Source organism: Salvia miltiorrhiza, chromosome 3 (genome assembly GCF_028751815.1).
Source record: "Salvia miltiorrhiza cultivar Shanhuang (shh) chromosome 3, IMPLAD_Smil_shh, whole genome shotgun sequence".
In the NCBI taxonomy this organism is placed as follows: Eukaryota; Viridiplantae; Streptophyta; class Magnoliopsida; order Lamiales; family Lamiaceae; genus Salvia; species Salvia miltiorrhiza.
In genome coordinates, this window is record NC_080389.1 from 43,609,770 (window position 1) to 43,629,247 (window position 19,478).

A 19,478-nucleotide genomic window follows, 5' to 3' on the forward strand; every position below is an offset into this window, starting at 1 on the left:
GCTAAGAGAAGATAAGCCATGGTGTACTTGGGAATTCATGGTTAATCAAGAAAATTAGATGGTGTTACTGTAGGGTTATAATATCTGTTATGCCTGACAATTTATTTTGTGTTTAGTGATTCATCAAAGCCTGCAGATGATACTTATGTAAAGATAAGTTTTCATCATTGCTTGACAATGACATTAAGAAACCTTCATCTAGTTTATAGATATATAGCTGGATTTGATGAGTTATCCTAGTTTTCATATAACAAATATAAGCATGTAGGGCAATTCCCATCTTTCTTAAATAAGAGCAAACAATTTGTGTTTTGGTAGAGCATTGTAATTTTATCCGAGTTAGATAGAGCTAGAATTCTATCAAGTGTTAAGCTTAGCTGAAAACAAAATGTGAGAGAAAATGCTGTCAACACAACTTAGTGCATCAAAATCTGGTACTAAAGCATTGTGAAGAAACTAAAGAATGCTGTTAATTCGGACCTTCATATAGTAAAGATGGATTGTAAGTTGACAGCAACTCAACTTTCTCCAGACTATACAACTAATCCCCATCAAAGCCATCAAACTAATACAAAAACTTGCAAAAATATACAAGCCAAAGAGCCTCGGTTTGAAAATTCCATCACCCTAATGTTACAACATACAGCTTACACACAATACACCCAACTTGTACACTTTATACATTCACTAGTGTTTTCGCTCCCATTTTCCTTCACGTCTACCATCACGTTCTCTCCTCTCAATGATCTGCCGCGATTTGCTACCCCTTGATCCATGCCTCTGACCAGATCCAAAACTAATGGGCTGCCCCTCCATGTCTGGATCCCCAACACTACCTGTATCACCCGAATCCTTGCTTCCATCCATATTTTCTTCATAACTGCTCCCACATTCGTCAGTTCTCTCACGCGATTGCAGAATCGTGGGAAGTTGGCCTGAGAATGAACCCCTCCCAGGTAGAGCTGCTGCGGTGGTCGAAGCAACACCATCAGCACCACGACTACTTGTTCTTATGCTACCTTCGCTCCCTTCCCTGCTTGTTTCTCTTTCACGATACCTATCCCGTGCTCTACTGGTAAAAGAAATAAAGGTCACTTCACAGAGAAAAACTACAACGGTTGAGCTTTTAAGCTCATCATGAGTCTTACATGGCTACAAATGCTCGATAGAATTTTTATCTTTACTATCTATCTTTATGTTCCCAACCATAATTACTTTTTAGGGATAACAATATGGAAGACACCATTGCAGTAGCTGCATGAGCATTAATTTCTCATTTTCAGAAAAGGCATAATAAATTGTAGCAAAATAAATTTGCTGCAATGAACCAGACTCAAAAATCTTTTCAAATAGAAGAGACTCACCCAGTATGGCCGGAGGATGAAAATTCTCGTCTTGATGGTCGGACTCCAGATTCTACTTGCTCAAGTTCCCGCTGTAGGTCCCTCTACATACAAATTCATCACTGTTAGTCAAAGAGGCACGAGATTAAATAAATGAAATTTGAGAAACACAGATATCAATTACAGAAAGGAGTTCAAGTTGAACTCTCCAGTTTATCAAGCATATAAACTCAGTTGATTCAAACTCATTATTGAATTGTAAAACTGAGAAAAACTCAAGAGAGAGAGAGAAAGAAACATTAAGTTAGATAACATAGAAAAGCATAATACATCTAGGTCAGGATTGAAAGGACTTCCAGGTAGGTGACAAAATTTCATCACAATTAGTGAAATGATCGTACTTCACTCATGACCACATATATACCAACATTTTGTGTTGTGATTATTCTCAAGGATGCCACTGTGGCTTGAAATCAGGCAGTTCTAATCAGGCAGAAGGCCCCAACAATCAGATGTGTGCCTAGCAATGCACGAAAGATGGTTTATAAGCTAGCAGTTCTAATGAATTTTTTAAAATATACGAATTAGCTTTAGAGTATATACTCTAGTAATAATCAGGTGCAGTATGACAAGCAATTCTATTAAGTTATCATTAACTCCCTCCGTCCACGAAACATCTTCCTAATTTTCCATTTTCATCCCTCCACAAAACATTTTCCGAGTCTATTTTTGGAAATAACCCCACTAATTATCACCTTACAATTCCACCATACTTACACATATTTTCACTAATGGACCACCACTTTTATTTTGATTGAGCCATTAGTCACTAAATTAAAGCACCTAATCCCTAATCCCACTAATCTTTAATAATCCATCATTACTTTTTCTAATTTGTGGGACCCCTTCTCCACTCACCAAATACACAACCAGCTTTTCTTAAACCCCGTGTCCACTCCCCTTAGGAAGATGTTTTGTGGGCGGAGGGAGTATTATATTTTCCATGGGGAAATTTCCAAATGACCCAGAGGTCAACGACTCATGCTCCAAGGATGATTTGCAGAAAAGTTGGCAATTGAAATGATACATGTCAATATGGCTCCTCAATCAACTCCATATTCATTACTATATCCAGAAAGAAGCAATGTAAAATCAAAATAAAAGCACGATCATTTCGGCAACTGGTTACTATAGTGTTCCTTGCCTGAGCCTGCTTTTCTTTCTCCATTTCAAGATTGTTCCGCAATTCTCTAGTTTTTGCTCGCTCAAGCTCGAGCAACTTCTGTCTCTCGAGCTCCTTTTCTACCTCATCCGCTCTCTCTCTGATAAACCATAATGCAGATTTGTCACAAGAAATAATTTTCACATACTATACTATATGTATATATAATAATAGACCAGAAAAAGATGAAACCTATCAATTTTCTGAATGAGTTCTGCTTCTCGTAAAGCTGCCTCTTCCAAAAATTGTTGACGGGCACGCCTCAAAAGAAGCTTCTGTTGCCTCCGAGCGACTATTTCTTCCCTGAGTTTTGCCTTTTCTCTGGTGAAAGAGTCCAGAAAAGGCAGTAATTATAAGAATTACAGAGGCACACTTGATTTTTCAAAACCATTGATGTATATGACTAGTTTTGCAAGTTATATATGACTGGTTAAATTCTATTCCATAACCAACCAAAAATTTCAATCAAAATCTATATTCATTAGAATTCCTACAACCAGTATGATTTAGAATCAGGAAACACCATTGTCATTGGAATGCTTACCCCCAAAGGACAAGACATCTAATATATGATATTTTTAGATCAGATTAAGTTTTATAATATTGTCTTGTCAAAGTAAACAAATAATTTCATAATTACATTATTCATATTATTATTTTTATTTAATTTCATATTTTGCTTGATTCTCTGAAAAAATAATATATTTATGCATTTGATATAATTTAACATATTCAAATGAAAATTTAGAACCATAAACCATGTTTTTATAAAATAAAAAGAATGATAAAGGTATGCTAATTATTAAATACTATATTTCATTTAACACTAATGTTTTAGAAGAATGGATATGAGTCACATATGACACAAGCATTAACAGCACGTACATGGATTTAATTCCTTCTTTAATCTGTTGCAGTCGAAGGTCATCCTTCGAATAGGCTGCATGGAATATAAATGAGGGTCAAAATTAAATGAACTTAACATTACGCAAATAACATATAACAGAATTACTTGGTAGCACACTATCAAGTGGACAAACTACTCTTGATCTTATAGATTAATGAAAAAAATAATCATTTTCCCCTCCTACTTGTAGTCATTTTTACAGTAAGAGAAAACTAAATCAGGGGCAGCTAGTATTACCTGACATAAACGGTAACTGGTACCAATCTTTGAATTTGGTGGATGAATCAGGTAGTGGATGCTCTTTTTGCAGAAATTCCATTTCTATTTCAGTTTCTTCCAGTTCCTAAAAGAATTATAAGAAATTATTACGTGGTATAATTTACTGAAATACGCAATCGTTAGGGTTCAAAGGTAACCATGAGCTTCTGTTCAGCTTCCTCTGAGAAGAAGTCCAAGTATGATTTGGCAGAGGTTAAATTGCCAATAACCTGCAATCAATGAAAGATAAGTGGAGACCGAACAATAGTGAAGAAGTATGAATGTAAATTACAACTCAACTTAAGTTTCATTTGAAAATTTAAATATTCATTCATTGTTTGTTTCTTGTGTACATGTTTGTAATAAGAGATTGAGATTGAAATTGAATTTGAGGGAAGAAAATAAGAAGCTCTGTACTTATCGTTAAAGAACAGATGACGAAAGACAGTTGGCAAAAGAAAAGCATTCCTCAGAATGAAATTGCAAGATAATATTGCCTTTTTCATATATGTTGATTGGAGTACAGAGAACATTTGGCCTCAAACTCAACCACTAAATTGACAGATCCCAGATCTTTTAGCAAATTATGATACATGAAGTTGCGCATAATGTAGACTTCCATATATTTGCCTTTCATAATGGCAAGTTCATTTTCCAGAAACAAATTAGCACAAAGATTAATTTTAAAATAATGCAGTCAAATGCAGAGACAACAGTAAGCAATAAGGATAAGACAATAAGTTAAACAGCAGGATAAATACTTAATCATACCGTAAGAATGGATTCGCGGATAGTTAAAAAATCAGGGAGATGTTGCTTTGGAGGACTTGAAGAAAGCACTTCCCTTAAGACCTACATCCAAGTAAAAGAAATATGAAGGAAAAAATATAATAGGAACATTGGTTTGTAAAAACTGATTTACAAATGAAGAAAAAAAAATATACTGGAGATTCAGATACTTATAAATTGAAGGCTATTGCATTTGCAAGCCAGATACCATCTTGAACCCTGTTGGATATTATCTTATAATGCGTATCAGACTGCAATACCTGTTTAGCCTGTTCCCCGTCGCTTTTAAGTCTACATAGTGCCTCACAAGCCTTTTTCTCTAGGCTGGTGCAATACCTATCTACAATTAACAACAAGAAGGAAAATGCAGTACTTTAAGATATTATGTCTGACAACTTTAAATAATTATTTTGTTAACAGAAATCTGTGAGGATTACCAATTTTAGACATTCCAAGAGTTTCAATACTTCTCCAAATACTTTCCGGAATCAGCGAAATATCTTCAGATGGACAATAAAGAAAAACACTGGCCATGAGCGCCAAAGAGAATTGTGTAAGTGGGCCATAACGCGTCGGTTGTGAAAGAGACGTCAAACATTGAAGAATGTTGTCGGCAGATGCAAGAAACGATTGCAGTTTAGACCTCTCAGCAAATGGTAAGAAGTTGATAAGAAGTGATGTTGCATTTGTTCTTAGGAGCAGTGATGTATCAGATGACGCCATCAAGGCTACATTGTCCCATGTCGCTGTAACTAAAGCACATAAAATCTGCTCATTAGCAGAAGTCGGCAAATCTGATGTAGCTATAATAGACTCAGTTGTTGAGGATAAAATTAATCTTCCACCATCAACATCCTGGCCCACAAGTCTGCCCAAGTGCTTTAGTGCAATATATCTTTGTTCAGGCTCAGGATGCACTAGCATGGCACAGAAAAGATCAACCAGAGGGCCTTCATTCTGACAGATCTTATGGATGCCTCTTGCCAACAACAACTGAATCAGCTTGTCAGTTAATATTCTACAAGAGATATTTGGAGCGCTGTTAGCGAAGTTCTTAATTGCAAAGCATATGTCACTAATCACATTATCCAAACAAAAGTGCTGGGGCACCCCCAGGAGTGAGTCAATTAATAGAGATGCGACCTCCCAACAATGCTTATCCTGAAGCAGTAAGATCATTTTAGATAGTCCTTCAAGACTTGTTCTCCAAATATCTTGCACATCATCGGAAAGTTTGCTAGGATGGATATCCTCTACGCCTGAAGAGGCAGAAACTCTATCAGTAATAAACCATAAGCACCTTGAGTATAACAAACATTCAGCACATGTGAGTGTCAGTTTCTTGGACAGTTTATGATGTAGTCTCCAGCACTGTTCCAAGGTCGGACTGAGTTTTGAAATGATGGCTTCTAGTTCTTCCAGTAACGTCTTTACTTCTTCCAAAGTCAATTGACAAACATTTTGATTGACATCAGCAACTGATTTACTGTCATCTTGATGGTTTCCGGATACCTCTGCAGGCGAGGGGGAATTGCATATGTCATTGAGAAACCAGGAGGAGAACTCAGAAAAACCATCAACGGAGCTAATGCTAGTATCGGAATCTGGAGAAACGTTAAGTGGAATAATACCCCAGACTTTAGAAGTAGCAATTAGTAGGTCTCTGCAGTTCTCCATGAGAGCTTGGTATGCACAAATATAATCAGGCAAGGAGTTTGTTCCATCAGAAGAAGCAAAATCAGCCCATAAAAGGGCAGACTGTAAGAATTCTGTTTTCCTCTGGAAGGACAAATTACCAAAAACGGAAGCTAGAACATATATTGTTAGTGCCTGGCATTTTCCTTTTTCCACAGGAGTATCTAGATTCGTGTCAGCAGACTTTATATTTCTAAAGAGCTCACTGAAGCATAAAGATTCAAAATTCTCACATGAATCATCTACTAATGAGTCTTCCTCAGCAGGCACCTTACTAAGGGAATATGCTATAATGGGCTTTAACAAATGCAATATCGAATCAAGAAATGATACATCGCAGTATGATGTCCGACAAAGGGATACAAACACTTGCACCACTCTTGGTATTTCTGGAACCATTGCTTCCATGTGCTCAACTACAATAGCTTCAAGGATGTAAAGGATGACGGCTTTTGCATTCTTGGCAACAAAACCTTTGTAATGGTCAGGCTTGTCTTGGGATAAGGCAAGGGTATTCTTACTCTGAACAAAGGGACTTAAGCATAAATCAGAAAACCAACACATTAGATCTGGCACCATATAGGTAGAAAGAAATTTCATTTGCAGGCCAACTGCCTCCAAAATAGTTTCACCAAAACCTATAAAGTCTTCCTTAAAACTAGGAAAGAATTTACTGATTACAGGATATAGAACATGAAAAGATTGCCATCTATCTTCACAGCCTAGATTTTTGCTTCCATCCTCACATTTTATATCTGGGTGAATACTCAATTGCTCAATCCTATTATCCACATTTTTCTGATCAACAATGTTATCAACTACTGAGAGGTCATCTGAGAATATAGATAAAAGATATGTTAACTCTGGCAAATCAGAAACAAGGAAGAGACGCTCATCCAGAAATTGCTTGGCGTTGCGTGCAATTGCCATCCATCCAAAATACCTAACAATTGGAAAAGGAGAAGAAGAAAAGGCAGGTACTTTCTGCAGCCAGACCAAACTAGGAATCAGATTCGAGAACCGAAAACCATTTCTTACATTGACTGGTAGTACAGATCTTTCATCATTGCCACTTGAAGCAATGACCAAGTTTTGAAGGAGAATCCAGCAGCGTTGCACCTCATGCAGCTTAAAATGGTTTAACTGTGGATTTCCTTCCTTCGATTGGCAACAAAAGGATTTCAAATGCATGTTGAAGGATTCAGCAAACTTTAATATCACATCAACCACATGCTCGGGGGCACAGAATAATTTAGTCGCTGAATGCAACAGAAAAAGCAGACACCACATTAGAATCTCATGCCTTGGATGCTGCTCCTGATGAGAGTCCCTCTGCAAATGATGTATCAAGAAATTGCACAGCAGTGCTTGATTCTGCCGAACCAAGGTAATTGCATCTGCAGAAGGATTATCCTGCTGGAACAAATTAACATCATCACCCCCTTCAACAGGCAATCCCAAGATTTCCCCCTCCGATGCCACTTCGCGATATTTTCTGTCTAAGCCAGCTGCCTCAATCAGGATTTCAAGAACAACTCTGTCCCTTCTCCTTTCAATATCTGCCACAAGCTTTAAGTCGTTATCTTTTCGTCCGAAAATTCTCTCCATATCTGTAGGTCCATGATTATTAGAATTTTTGGGGTAGATTTTGCTCACATAAGATGAATTGTCCTTGAGATAGATCATAAAGTAGGGATTTATATAACATTCTGCTGCAAGAAGCAAAGCATCTATGGCAACATCATGACTCTCCTGTGTAAGCTTATTCTGGGAGATCAAGTTCAGAGCTAAACGCCTAAACTCAGAGGCCCTCAGCTCACAATCTCTATAATTTGTGAGTTGCGAATAATCAGCCAACAAATTATTGAATTCAATACCCTGGTCAGCATCAAGTGCAGCATCAGTTGGAAACTGGTTGACTGAATTTTTACTACTGGCATTCTTGACCTCTAAACTTACATTCAAGTGGTTTGAATCTGAAATCTTTTTGTCTGTGCTGGATGGAACATGAACAAGGGACATTCTATTCAGGTCTGGTGGAGCAAAGAGAAGATTGGCATCCTCCAATACATCCACTCTACCGATGGTGTCAGTAATATCAACCTTCGCATCGGTAGTCTCTTGGCTATTTGACCTAGAAGAGATTACCCCATGACGAGAAGAAAGAGGCAGAGAAGCTAATGATTGTGGCTCCACCCTTCCAGGAGAAGGGAACTTGCGATTGTCAATATCAGGAGGTAACTGCATCTGAGGATCCAAAACTGAAAGAAGTACACTGCACACAGAGCACTTCGAGGTGTTATCAATGTTAACTGTAAAAAGTTTTAAGAAGACTTGATTGTCGTAACTTGCATCAGGTAGAAACAAACTTCAACAACTAATATCTAGTCTTAATAAATTAGAAAACAGAAATTAGAACGGGGAATCTTGTGGGACCAAGTATGAAGCCAATATTTCTTCTAGAGAATATCCAAATTGTTTAGCAAATAGAAAGGGAATCTTGTGTTCCAGTAGAAGCAGAAGTGATGTGCATTCCCCATACTTAGTTTCTCACAAATGGCTGTGTGAAAAGAGTGCTCTAAATAATTTCGATCGCAAATATATCAAAAATCAATGAAATCCCAAATTTAGTAGCAGAACTTCACAATGAAATAACTGTAGTTTGAATAGTTGTACACAAATTACGGCTCAGAACACCTCAACCCCTCCCCCCCCCAAAAAAAAAGGGAGAAAGTAAATTGATACCTTCCAAACAAGAGATATGGAAGAGTAAAAAGGACGCACAAAGAAGAGATCAGAAGAAGTATGGCAGAGCACAGGGAATAGCATAAAACCACCCAGTTTCCAAACAAAGGATCAGAAAAGACTATGGAATTAATAAACTACAGCAATAAAACAGAAGAAAATTGCTAAATATTTCCTTATGTGAATTATAAGCAACACTAATGAACTGATTTCAGTAAACAGCACAAACAAAGATTAGTCCCTTCACATTAAAAAGGTACAAAATCTTTATTCTTCCTATATATTACTCTTATTCATACCTATTTCCTGCTGAACATACAGCATTTTTAAATATAGGGTGCATATCAAATTAGTATACAGGGACAATCCTTAAACGAGGGAGTTCCTTCTATAACCAGAAACAATTGGGAATATTTATGATTGCTCGAGATGTGTCGACAAGAAACAGTCAACTAACTCACAAAATGGTGCAACCTCTAAAATGAAAGCAAATAGAGGAAGAGATCATTAAGCAAAAACTTGTAATTATTAAACAATAAAGGAGCCAATTTTTCACAAAAAGAAAGCTCTGCATACCAGAGAATTGTATAATAAATTAATTCTTATATGCTATTACCTAGGAGCAACAGACCCACGCCTCCATTCAGCCTCCAATGACGGAAGCACAGCAGACTTCCTTACTGCTGTGCGAATCACATTTATTGCTGTAGCACAATTCTTTTCCTGACTTTCAGTAAAAATGGAAGATACGTTTCCAAAGGCTATCATGCCCTTCAAGGGGGTTAAGGAAGGATCCAGGTAAGGTTCAAGCATCTCCACCAAGAACAGTAACTGGAACTTAGCTTCCTGAAACACACCATTAACAAGATAACCAGTGAAAGAAACATTTAGAAAAAGATTCTTTTGTTTGGGAACAGAATCCAAAACAGACAACTTAGAGCAATTTCAACACTTTGTACTTTTAACTATATTGCTGATAAAATTACCTTATATTTTGCCATTAAATCATCCATGTTTCCAGATAGCATCAGGACAATATACTTGAGGGCGGCACGTGCACGGGAGAATGAAACATGAGCACCCTATAAATGATAATAGAGAGGCTTAAATTAGCCCAAAGAATCACAGATCCACATCTCAAGGAGTGGTCATATTAAAAGGACCATCCAAATGGGCACACACAGGTTACACCAACTCACAGTTTGAACTGCTCTAATGGCCAGGTCTAGTACTTATCTCTAGCAATATGGAATAGGCCAAGTAAAAGGTATCCGAAAGACACCAAAAAAACAACTTATAATAGATGTCTGCTACTTCATTTCAAGAAACCAGAGAACAGAAGATATATTTCTATATCCCAATTCATGTTTCTTTCCCTGGTCAGAGTAAGCAATCAGAAATAGAAAGGAGAAACAAAAGTCTATCTTTAGCATGAAACCTCTTTGATAGCTCCAATTTCCAATAAAACCAAGATATTAATTAAATATTACTCCCTCCGTCCCACTTATCTTGGCACACTTTCCTTTTTAGTTTGTCTCATTTATAATGGCACTTTCCAAAAATAGTATGTGGTCCCTACCATCTCTACACACATAAAATAAGTGGTCCCTACCCACTTTACACTCTTAACCCTTTATTCTTAATCTCCGTGCCCAAAGTAAATTTGCCAAGATAAGTGGGACGGAGGGAGTAAAATCTTTAAAGGAAAAAAGTCAATATCATATGCAACCTTGATAGCATAATAAATCATGTTCTAAGCCACAAAGACAATAAAACCAATATATAATCATCCAAGAACATTGGGCATACCTGGATCGCACCCAAAAGGTCCTCCAAGAGCTCAATGGTCAAGTCCACCTTCAATCAAGAACATTACAAAGTACAACAAATTAAAAAAAGGGTAACGCAGACAAAACCATATAGCACATTCAATCATGATAATTCACATAACCTTTGCAATCACTTGAGCAGTCCATGGTGCCAACACACCACAGCACAGATCAATAAGAACACACGCTGCTTTAGCCTGCAAGTTATGACGAAAGAAATTCATCTGTTAATTCAGTTGATTTAATATTATGAACTCAATGCAGAAGCAAATACAGTTGCTATGGAGTAATGAAATTTTTCTTCCTCCTCCAATCCTCTTCGCTATATAAAGTCAACATATAATGTTATACTAATCGATGTGTTTAGTTTACCAACCTATCACACATATGAAACTAAACCTAGGGCTTTGGAATAAAGACTTATTAAACGTGATCTTATCATCAGACTAGAGAAAGTGCATCTGATTGTTGTTAAAGTGTAAAGTTTCAAAAATTAACGTACTCCAGAACAGTCAGCAAGTACAATTCCTATGCTTGGTACCTAGCCTAAAAGATGAAGGTCTTAAAGAGTGATCAAGATATGGAAAAACGAGTACGGTGGGGAAGAAGGTGGTCACAGCAATGCATGTACTTAGTGCCTATGCATTTTAAACAGAAAATATCATCAATTTTGCCCAAGTCACAAGAAGCAGCAATAACCAACATGTGATGGTGAGAAAGATGCTAAATAGCCAGCACAAGCCCGAAGCAGAGGACAGTAGATCGCTGAAGATGAAGTTGCCACAATCTGCCATTACAATTTTATAAAGATTAAATTGATTACAGTTTGAAAAATGATTCAGCTGAACATTGCACATAGAAAGCATTGATACCTGAGAAAGTGCATTTTGTACGAATGGTTGTTTCCAAAGAGAGAACTTGTCATCAATCTGGTAAGGACTGCTTGAATTAGGTCGAAGTGCTGTAGCAATTCAGAAAGGACAGAAGTGTTGAGAAATGCCGTTGAGTTTTAAAACACACTTCCAAATGATAATTTATTTAAGTTTTAAGCCATTATAATTTAATACTATACACTCAATAATAATATTCATTTAAGTGTACTTCTGAAACCTGAGTTGGAAGTTGGAACAAGTCAAAAACATACCATCAGTATGTATCTCATAATGACTTAGTGTCTAGATAAGTTGTCTCAAAAAGTGAATATGAATATGTCAGTAATATGTTGGTTTTATTTGCAAATGGTGCAAAGGTACCAATTTAGAGGAGAATAGATTCAAGAAAGAGACTGTGATTTCAAGTCTTCTTTGGGTTACTTTCATGGGGTTGTAAAAAAATTGAGTGAAACTGGTATTATATTTGAATTTGACATAAAATCAGAACCACAGAGCTAAATATCTTTTTTCAACTGACTCATAATAATGTCTGATACAAGCACCCAAGTTATACTTTAACAATAGAATTTTAACTAATGCACTGCTGCTTTTTCAATTCAACCACAACTATATTTATATAGATGGATACATTTACAAAAGCATCAGCCAAGAGCCTTTATTTCTGTTTACATCATGTTACAATTCTTTCAAACTCAAATCAAGCATTCAGAAGTTCACAGTGCAAGAAAGATTCATATTACATGTTATAGGAGGAAATACTATGGTTAAATAACAAGAGGTACCTGTGCAAAACAACTAAAAGAACTAATTACGCATTGATGCAAAGAGATAAGGACACTTGAAAAAGTAGTCATACCCTTCTCCCCAACCAACTCTATAGAACCTACTAGAAAACTTTAAGTGAAAGATAATCTTATCCTATTTGGAAAAACAGAATATAGTAACAGGATAACAATATTTTTTAGTTTGATCAAAACTGTATAGGAGTTTAGCATTCTAGGAAATTTTGAGGGCTGTGTTAATTCAAGGGTTATTGACTCTAGGGGTGCGTTCACTTTGGTTGTAAATTTATCACAACAAAAGGAGAGATAAACAAAATTTCTCCCTTTAAATCTCTCATTTCTTTTCCCTCATTTTCTATCAAAATGTATTTCACCCTTTCTTATTCCTTCTTCTCACTCCAAGGAGGGATAATATTATCACACCAATACCTCATGATAATATTATCCCTCATTGAAGTGAGAAGGAGGAATAAGAAAGGGTAAAATTCTTTTTTATAGGAAATAAGGGAAAAGAAAGGAGGGATTAAAAGGGAAAATATTTTTGTATCCCTCCTTTTCTTGTTATAAATTTACAACCAAAGTGAATGCACCCTAGATAGAAAAGTGGTAGTAGCAGAGGACCTGGAAGCAAGGCTTGAATTAGTGGTAATGCCAGCCAAAGATCTGATGTATTTTCAGCCAGCTTGCTACAATGTAATGGCTGAAAGAAGAACAACAAAGTATTTGTTAATTACACATTGATAGAATATATCACTACTTCAGGTTCAATGCAAGACAGACAAAGCTTCATGTAACAAACCTGGGAAGCAGAAGCATAAAGAACATGCACTAGTCCTTCTTCAACAGCTGCAGAATCTAACACATTTAGGTACGTGAGGTCCCAAGAATCACATGGAATCTGAAATTCCTCCCCCAACAAATTTGAGTAATCAGGTAATGAAATAGGATCACGATGATCAGATTTAGAAGTCTCATCAGGTACAGAAGATGTAATCTCTGAAGCTAGACCAGATACTTCATGCATTAGCACAGGCTCCATAAACTTCAAAAGAATTCTTGATGCCTGTTAACATCGTGGGTCTCAGAAGAAGAAACCAGGAGAGAGAAACAAAACTGTACGAAAACCAGAATATACATAAGGAAACAACAAGCATTTCTCACCGTCCTGCAAACACTCCCCAGGTTGGGATCTTTATAAGCCTTTCTGAGTAGTAAAAGGACTGCATCAGGACGGAAAACCAAGTGCATGGATATAGGTAAGGAGACGGAGGATGTAGTCCGCGACCTCCTTGGCTGAGCAAGGAAGAAGAGAAAAACTGTAATTAGCCATTAATCACATGAAGAATAAACATTGAATCAAATGTAAGTCCAGTTACCAATAAAAAACAACTCAAGTACAAACTGCTAGGAGCATTTATACTACTGAATTCAGAAGAATATTTTCTCATCCTTCTTTTCCACCAAGTCATGATTTCAGGAAAGTCTTAATGCTTTAACACACAACCCACAACTCTTTTCTTTTTTTCCTTTTCTTCTGGACGCGGCGGGGAAGAGGGGAGGGGGGGGGTTATTTTGTCATCACAATACAGAAGTCTCAATGTATCTAAAATCCAACCAATGACAAACACACCAACACTCTAACTTTCATAGATGTTGTAGCTAAACTACAATTATGAACAGATGTTCATCTTTTAACGTTATTGTGGTGTTTCCAAAGCAACTGAACTGAAAAGAACCTGACTTTCATGTGGAGCAATTTTCGAAAAAGAGTACAGAAAGGAAAAACAGTTACCAATAAGAACAGTAGAACAGGAATCACACATATTATTGAAGAGCTGGCATCACCAACACCAACATAAAATATAGAACCACTAATGCAGTACCTCAAAGTTCGAGGAAACTGTCAAGGCAGTTGACGACACATTGATCTTGGAAGCTTCATAATCAGGAATATTAGGAGCCAGCCTTGCATTCTCTCTGTCAAGTTACAAAAAAACACTTTTTTAGGTTGCTTAGATGCTGAACAGCTTACAAAATTGTCTAGAAATAATTTGATGGAAAAAGTGGTGTCGTTTGAGGTCCAAGAGACTTAATGCTGGAAAAACATTAAGCAAATTTGATTCAGCACGAGCCTTTAAGGTCAAGAAAAAAGATTCACTGAAAAGATCCTAACAGAGTTCAGAAGAGACAGTATTACGTGAAGTCCCTTTCCCATTGCTTGAGAATGTTGGTGATAGAGAGAGAAAAGAAATCCTGAGGGAGTCAAACAACCTCTTAGAAATTGGAGTCATATACTTTAACATAGAAAAGATATGTCAGTCGACAGTCAGCAGCCACAAGTCTACCTTTTGATAGGTTAGGGTACAGGAGATTGGAAAATCAGATGAGTGACTAAGTGGTACTTTGAAGTTGCAACAAATACTATAATGACCAGGAGGGACTTCTTTTCCAATAAATCATCAATGAAGCCTTGACAGAACCTACCTTTTAATACAAGATACACTAATATGACTTATTTTCATATAGCCTATCTCATGTTCCTTCCATTAACAACTTATTTCTCTGTGCTCCTCTCTTAACTTCACTCAACACAAACAAGAAGATTCTAACCCAACCAGTTCACTACATGGGCTTCCCTACTAAATAATTGTGGACGCTCAGGTATTTGCCTATTTGCTCATGAATGGCTATATATTGTAAGTAGCTTCTCAGGGCATATCCACTCAATAGCATATCTTCTATGCACACTGTTAAGCACCAACTCAAGTTTGCAAGATACAAATTTAAGAAACTAAAACCACTTAAATTAAACCTATAACATCAATTGAAATTCCACTCTCAATTTAAATCGAGTATGATCACAACCTAAGACTCTGCCCTGCTACTTCAGCAACCCGGACAACATAGACCATGCCCCTAGTGTCAGAACAATTGTGACATTTCTTGAATAAGGCATTCTTCTCTTTCAGCAAGCACATTGCACATTGAAGATCAGCTTATGAATAATCTAAAATCATAAGAGATAATGGCCAGATGAAACAGTAAAGAACATAAACTAGTACCAATTCTCAACCTACTTCTGAAGCAGCACGAATTTGTAGCAGAAGTGATACACAAAGAACCCTCATGATATTAAGTACAGTTGGTTAAAACCTTTAGAAAGAAAACCACCAGAACCTATATGCTAGGTTCACGTACCTTTCGCTTGCAATCTGAAGGATGGGATAAAATGGACCAGCAAGCATAGCCAGAAAACGCATAGTAGGTTCTGCAGCTTCTGCAAAGCTATTAAGATCAGCCTGCAAAGTATTAATCCATATTGGCAATAAAACTTCAGTTACAAGTAGACTACAACACAAAACTTACTTTTCATGAGATAAACTGGATTCCGAATCTATACCTCAAGGTGAGGGAGAAACCTTGCCAACCGACTTGTGACGTCTTGAAGCAACTACATATGAACAGTTAGAAAAGAGAACAGTAATAGAATAACGAAAAATGTCTTAGCCATGTAAGTCATTTTATAGCTAGTTCACCTGGAGATGCATATCCACAGCATCTTGTTTATGTGATATAATGTATGGTAACAAGTAGTTAGCAACAGGATGGAACTCTGCCTCTAAACCAGGAACCGAAATCCCAATTAGCTGCAATTGAGAAGCATAGGGTACTCTGATAGTTAAAACATAAACACAACATTATTAGCAGCATAGGTTTCACCTCTGCTGTCACGATTGACATTGATCTGTACTGGAAAGTGCATTGATAAATGTGTCCAAAAACTAAATTGAATAAGCATCTTGCATACATCTAAAAGGAACTACTCCCTCTGTCCACAAAAAAATCTTCCTAATTTTTCATTTTCGGTCGTCCACAAAACACCTTCCTATTCCTTTTTCAGACATAATCACACTAACTATCACCCTTAAAATTCTCACATATTTACATATGTTGCCATTAATGGACCCACACAAACCCACTAACTATCACCACTTTTTCTAATTTATGGGACGGACCCCTTCTCCACTCACCAAATACACAACTAACTTTTCTTAAAACCCGTCCACTTCACCGAGGAAGATGTTCCGTGGACGGAGGGAGTATAATATAATAATGTGAAGAAAAAAAAAAATCTTAGTCATACCAAGTGCACACCGAACAGAAATCAACTGATAAAATCTCAATTAAATGCTTACAATACAGCTGAATTATAAATCACCTAGAAGGAAGAACTGGAATACAAATTCAATTGTTACCTGAACAAAAAACAAAGCTATTGGGTTCCCACGCATACAAGATATCCGCACAAAGCGGCAAGGTGTGTAATTCATTGGGTACATCATATCACGCCGAGGTGCTTCACAGCGGGGACGAACTTTAACAAAGGTCTCTGGCTGTCGAGAGAACATGTAAATTGGGCGAAAATGGCAACAACAAAACATTGCAGCAAAAAAAATCCACTTCAAAGAGAAGCTTTACTAAGAAAATTAAGTCATTCTAAGAATCACACGAGAAAGTGAACCATGAGACCAAAGGCCTAGGACATGACGATTGACAAAACTTCAGATGCCAGACCGAAGATTTGAAGATGAAAACTAAAAACTGAAGGATTAAAGTGTCAATGTGGAAAGGAGTATCTAATATGTTCAAGCAATCAAAATAGGTGATTAGTCCTTGATATCCCCCAAATGGGGACACTACCATGCAAAGTTCATGGCAACTAAACAGAAATGAGTTGTGCTCAGAATGAAACTGAAGAGAAAGATGAGATGTCCAAGCAGGAAACTCAAACCTAAGAAGCACATGAAAAATGCCATTTCCCTGTAGTCAGTGGGACCAAATAAAATATAGCACAAAATTGGATAAAAAATAAATAACTCATCCTAGATATGGCTCTACATACAATACCACAGACAAAAGAGAGAAGAATTGCAGAAACAAACATTAACATTTAGAATATATAGGAAATAACTATAGTGGGATGAGCCTTATTTATTTAATAAGGCAATATGTAAGAATTAAGATGTCTAGTCTTTCTCTATTGCTGGTGGTGGTGGTGGTGTGTGTGTGTGTATTGGGGGGGGGGGGGGGGGGGTAAGAATATAATGTGATCCATGATACCAACAACCTTTGGCATAAAATTAAATTTACATGAAAACATCACTTAGGTAAAGTCCTCATCCTTCATGCATAAGAAGTTTTAACAAAACAGAAGAAAAAGATTATGACAAGGAAAAGATGGGAGGGTAAAAAAGAAGGAAGTCAGATTTTTACACAATTAGGTACTAATAATTCCCACAGTCATGCACGTGCAAATCAAATAAGAAGATTATATACAGATACTTGGTATGTATAAATTCTCAAAACTCATGCTACACAAACCTTATAACGTAATCCAACTGAAATTTCCCATTCCAGAACTGACTTATTATATATCCTTATGTGCGAGAGCAAGCAAGGTTCCTATGATGAAGAAACAACGAAAGCATTAGACAACAAATGCAAGGATAACAATCGACATAAAGATGGCAATAACAAATTAGCATTAAAATTTTCAGGTTACTAGCTGAATTTACCGGTGGCGTGAGCCAAAGAAGCAAATAATGAACTTAAATGGGAGGGAAAATAAAAACACCATAACTTTTACTCCTAGTCATAGCCATTCAAATTTAAAATTTCAACACCCTTTTTCCAAGTAGTAACATATCTGGCACTCTTCGAGGCAGCCCAAATTCAGCGCAACCTCAAATTTCTCTCAAGAAACCACTTCAATCAATAGTACAACAAACAAACAACTACAATTAAAAGGGGGAAAGAAGAAACAAATTTGCATGAGTAAAACATACGTCGAGCTCGAGCAAGATCCATTCTTTGGTGTTAGTGGCGGTGGACCAATGGTTACGGAGGTCTGTGTCGAGCAGGTGAGCAGCCTTCTGTGCAGGTGATTCTCTGGACATCGCCTTCACTTTGTAACCCAATGGCTTCACTCTTGGCTCCAACTCTACCTCCATCTCCGTCTCTCTCTCTCTCTCTCTCTCTCTCTTAGATGTAAGCGTACATATACGTGAGAGAAAGTTGGCAATGATTCAGGCACTGCGGATTCTCTGGGGTTTTTACACTGGGACTGGGAGAGAAATCTTGTCTTGGGGCACCCTTGAAATTCAATTTTGAGAATTCGAGAAATCAAGAATGTGAAGACCGTGTTTGGATGTTGGACTCTGGAAAATCAGATTAAGATTAACACAGATTTTATACAATTATACTAGTATTATTTGTCCATCATATACCTGTGGCATTATTCTAAAACTCCCAACTCCTTTGGTTGCATTTCAATAGCAATCTTTCATGCCTTTTCAGTGTACAAATCTTCAATTTTTACATTTTAAATTGGCAAAACATATTCTTAATTCCCTATACTTTTATGTTTTATTTGGGTTAATTTCATAAAATGTTGATAAACTATGCTACTTGTGTTAAATTGATTATTATATTTTAATTTATTTCAAAATGAATACAAAATAGTACTCCATCCGATGTTATTAATGTCTTATTACTTTTGAGCACGAAAATTAAGAAATGTATAATTAGTAGATTAAATGAATTGGCGAAAATTGTTTAAAGATTATTTTAAAATACACAAATTACTTAACCATTTTAACTCAAAAGTCACCTAAAATTTAAATTTTTGACAAAGTTTAAATTTTTTTATACACAAATTGAATTTATATATTGCATATAATTAAATTAATCCAAATTTCACTTGAGTGAGTTCTTAGTAAAACAATAGGAGAGAGGAAAATGATTATTGCTGAAACATGATGATAAAACCGAGAACATAACAATTTGAATTGCAAACTTTCATATTTGTACATTTCAGATTATCAAAAAGTGAACGAAAATTTGGAGGCAAAAATTTTGTCAACCAAAATTCAGAATTCCCCCCAAAGCAAAAATCAAAATGTGATGATGATCCCTATAAATACACAATCTGACCTTATACATCAGATTCACCCTA

The 19,478-nt window shown here is 36.5% G+C and overlaps 1 protein-coding gene across 6 annotated transcripts; it reads right to left on the reverse strand.

Moving 5' to 3' along the window:
- Positions 1 to 464: 464 nt before the first annotated feature.
- On the reverse strand, positions 465 to 18,695 carry LOC131015921 (uncharacterized). 6 transcript variants are annotated; one of them, XM_057944429.1, is made up of 27 exons: positions 18,310 to 18,694; positions 17,846 to 17,926; positions 16,720 to 16,857; positions 16,000 to 16,110; positions 15,864 to 15,914; positions 15,662 to 15,762; positions 14,347 to 14,440; positions 13,625 to 13,756; positions 13,263 to 13,526; positions 13,085 to 13,163; positions 11,661 to 11,749; positions 11,492 to 11,575; positions 10,911 to 10,985; positions 10,769 to 10,816; positions 9,946 to 10,041; positions 9,576 to 9,805; positions 8,174 to 8,489; positions 4,957 to 8,092; positions 4,780 to 4,859; positions 4,502 to 4,582; positions 3,889 to 3,960; positions 3,710 to 3,815; positions 3,451 to 3,505; positions 2,758 to 2,886; positions 2,548 to 2,665; positions 1,365 to 1,447; positions 465 to 1,072 (listed from the first exon to the last, which is right to left on the reverse strand). In XM_057944429.1, exons 1-27 carry the CDS (start codon positions 18,472 to 18,474, stop codon positions 688 to 690), a joined length of 6,399 nt encoding a protein of 2,132 aa, XP_057800412.1. In that variant the 5' UTR covers positions 18,475 to 18,694; the 3' UTR covers positions 465 to 687. The 6 variants fall into 6 exon arrangements, with proteins under 6 accessions (XP_057800412.1, XP_057800411.1, XP_057800409.1 ...); XM_057944428.1 differs by having other exon boundaries at positions 465 to 1,069; positions 4,957 to 8,489; positions 18,310 to 18,695; XM_057944426.1 differs by having other exon boundaries at positions 4,957 to 8,489.
- Positions 18,696 to 19,478: the final 783 nt, after the last annotated feature.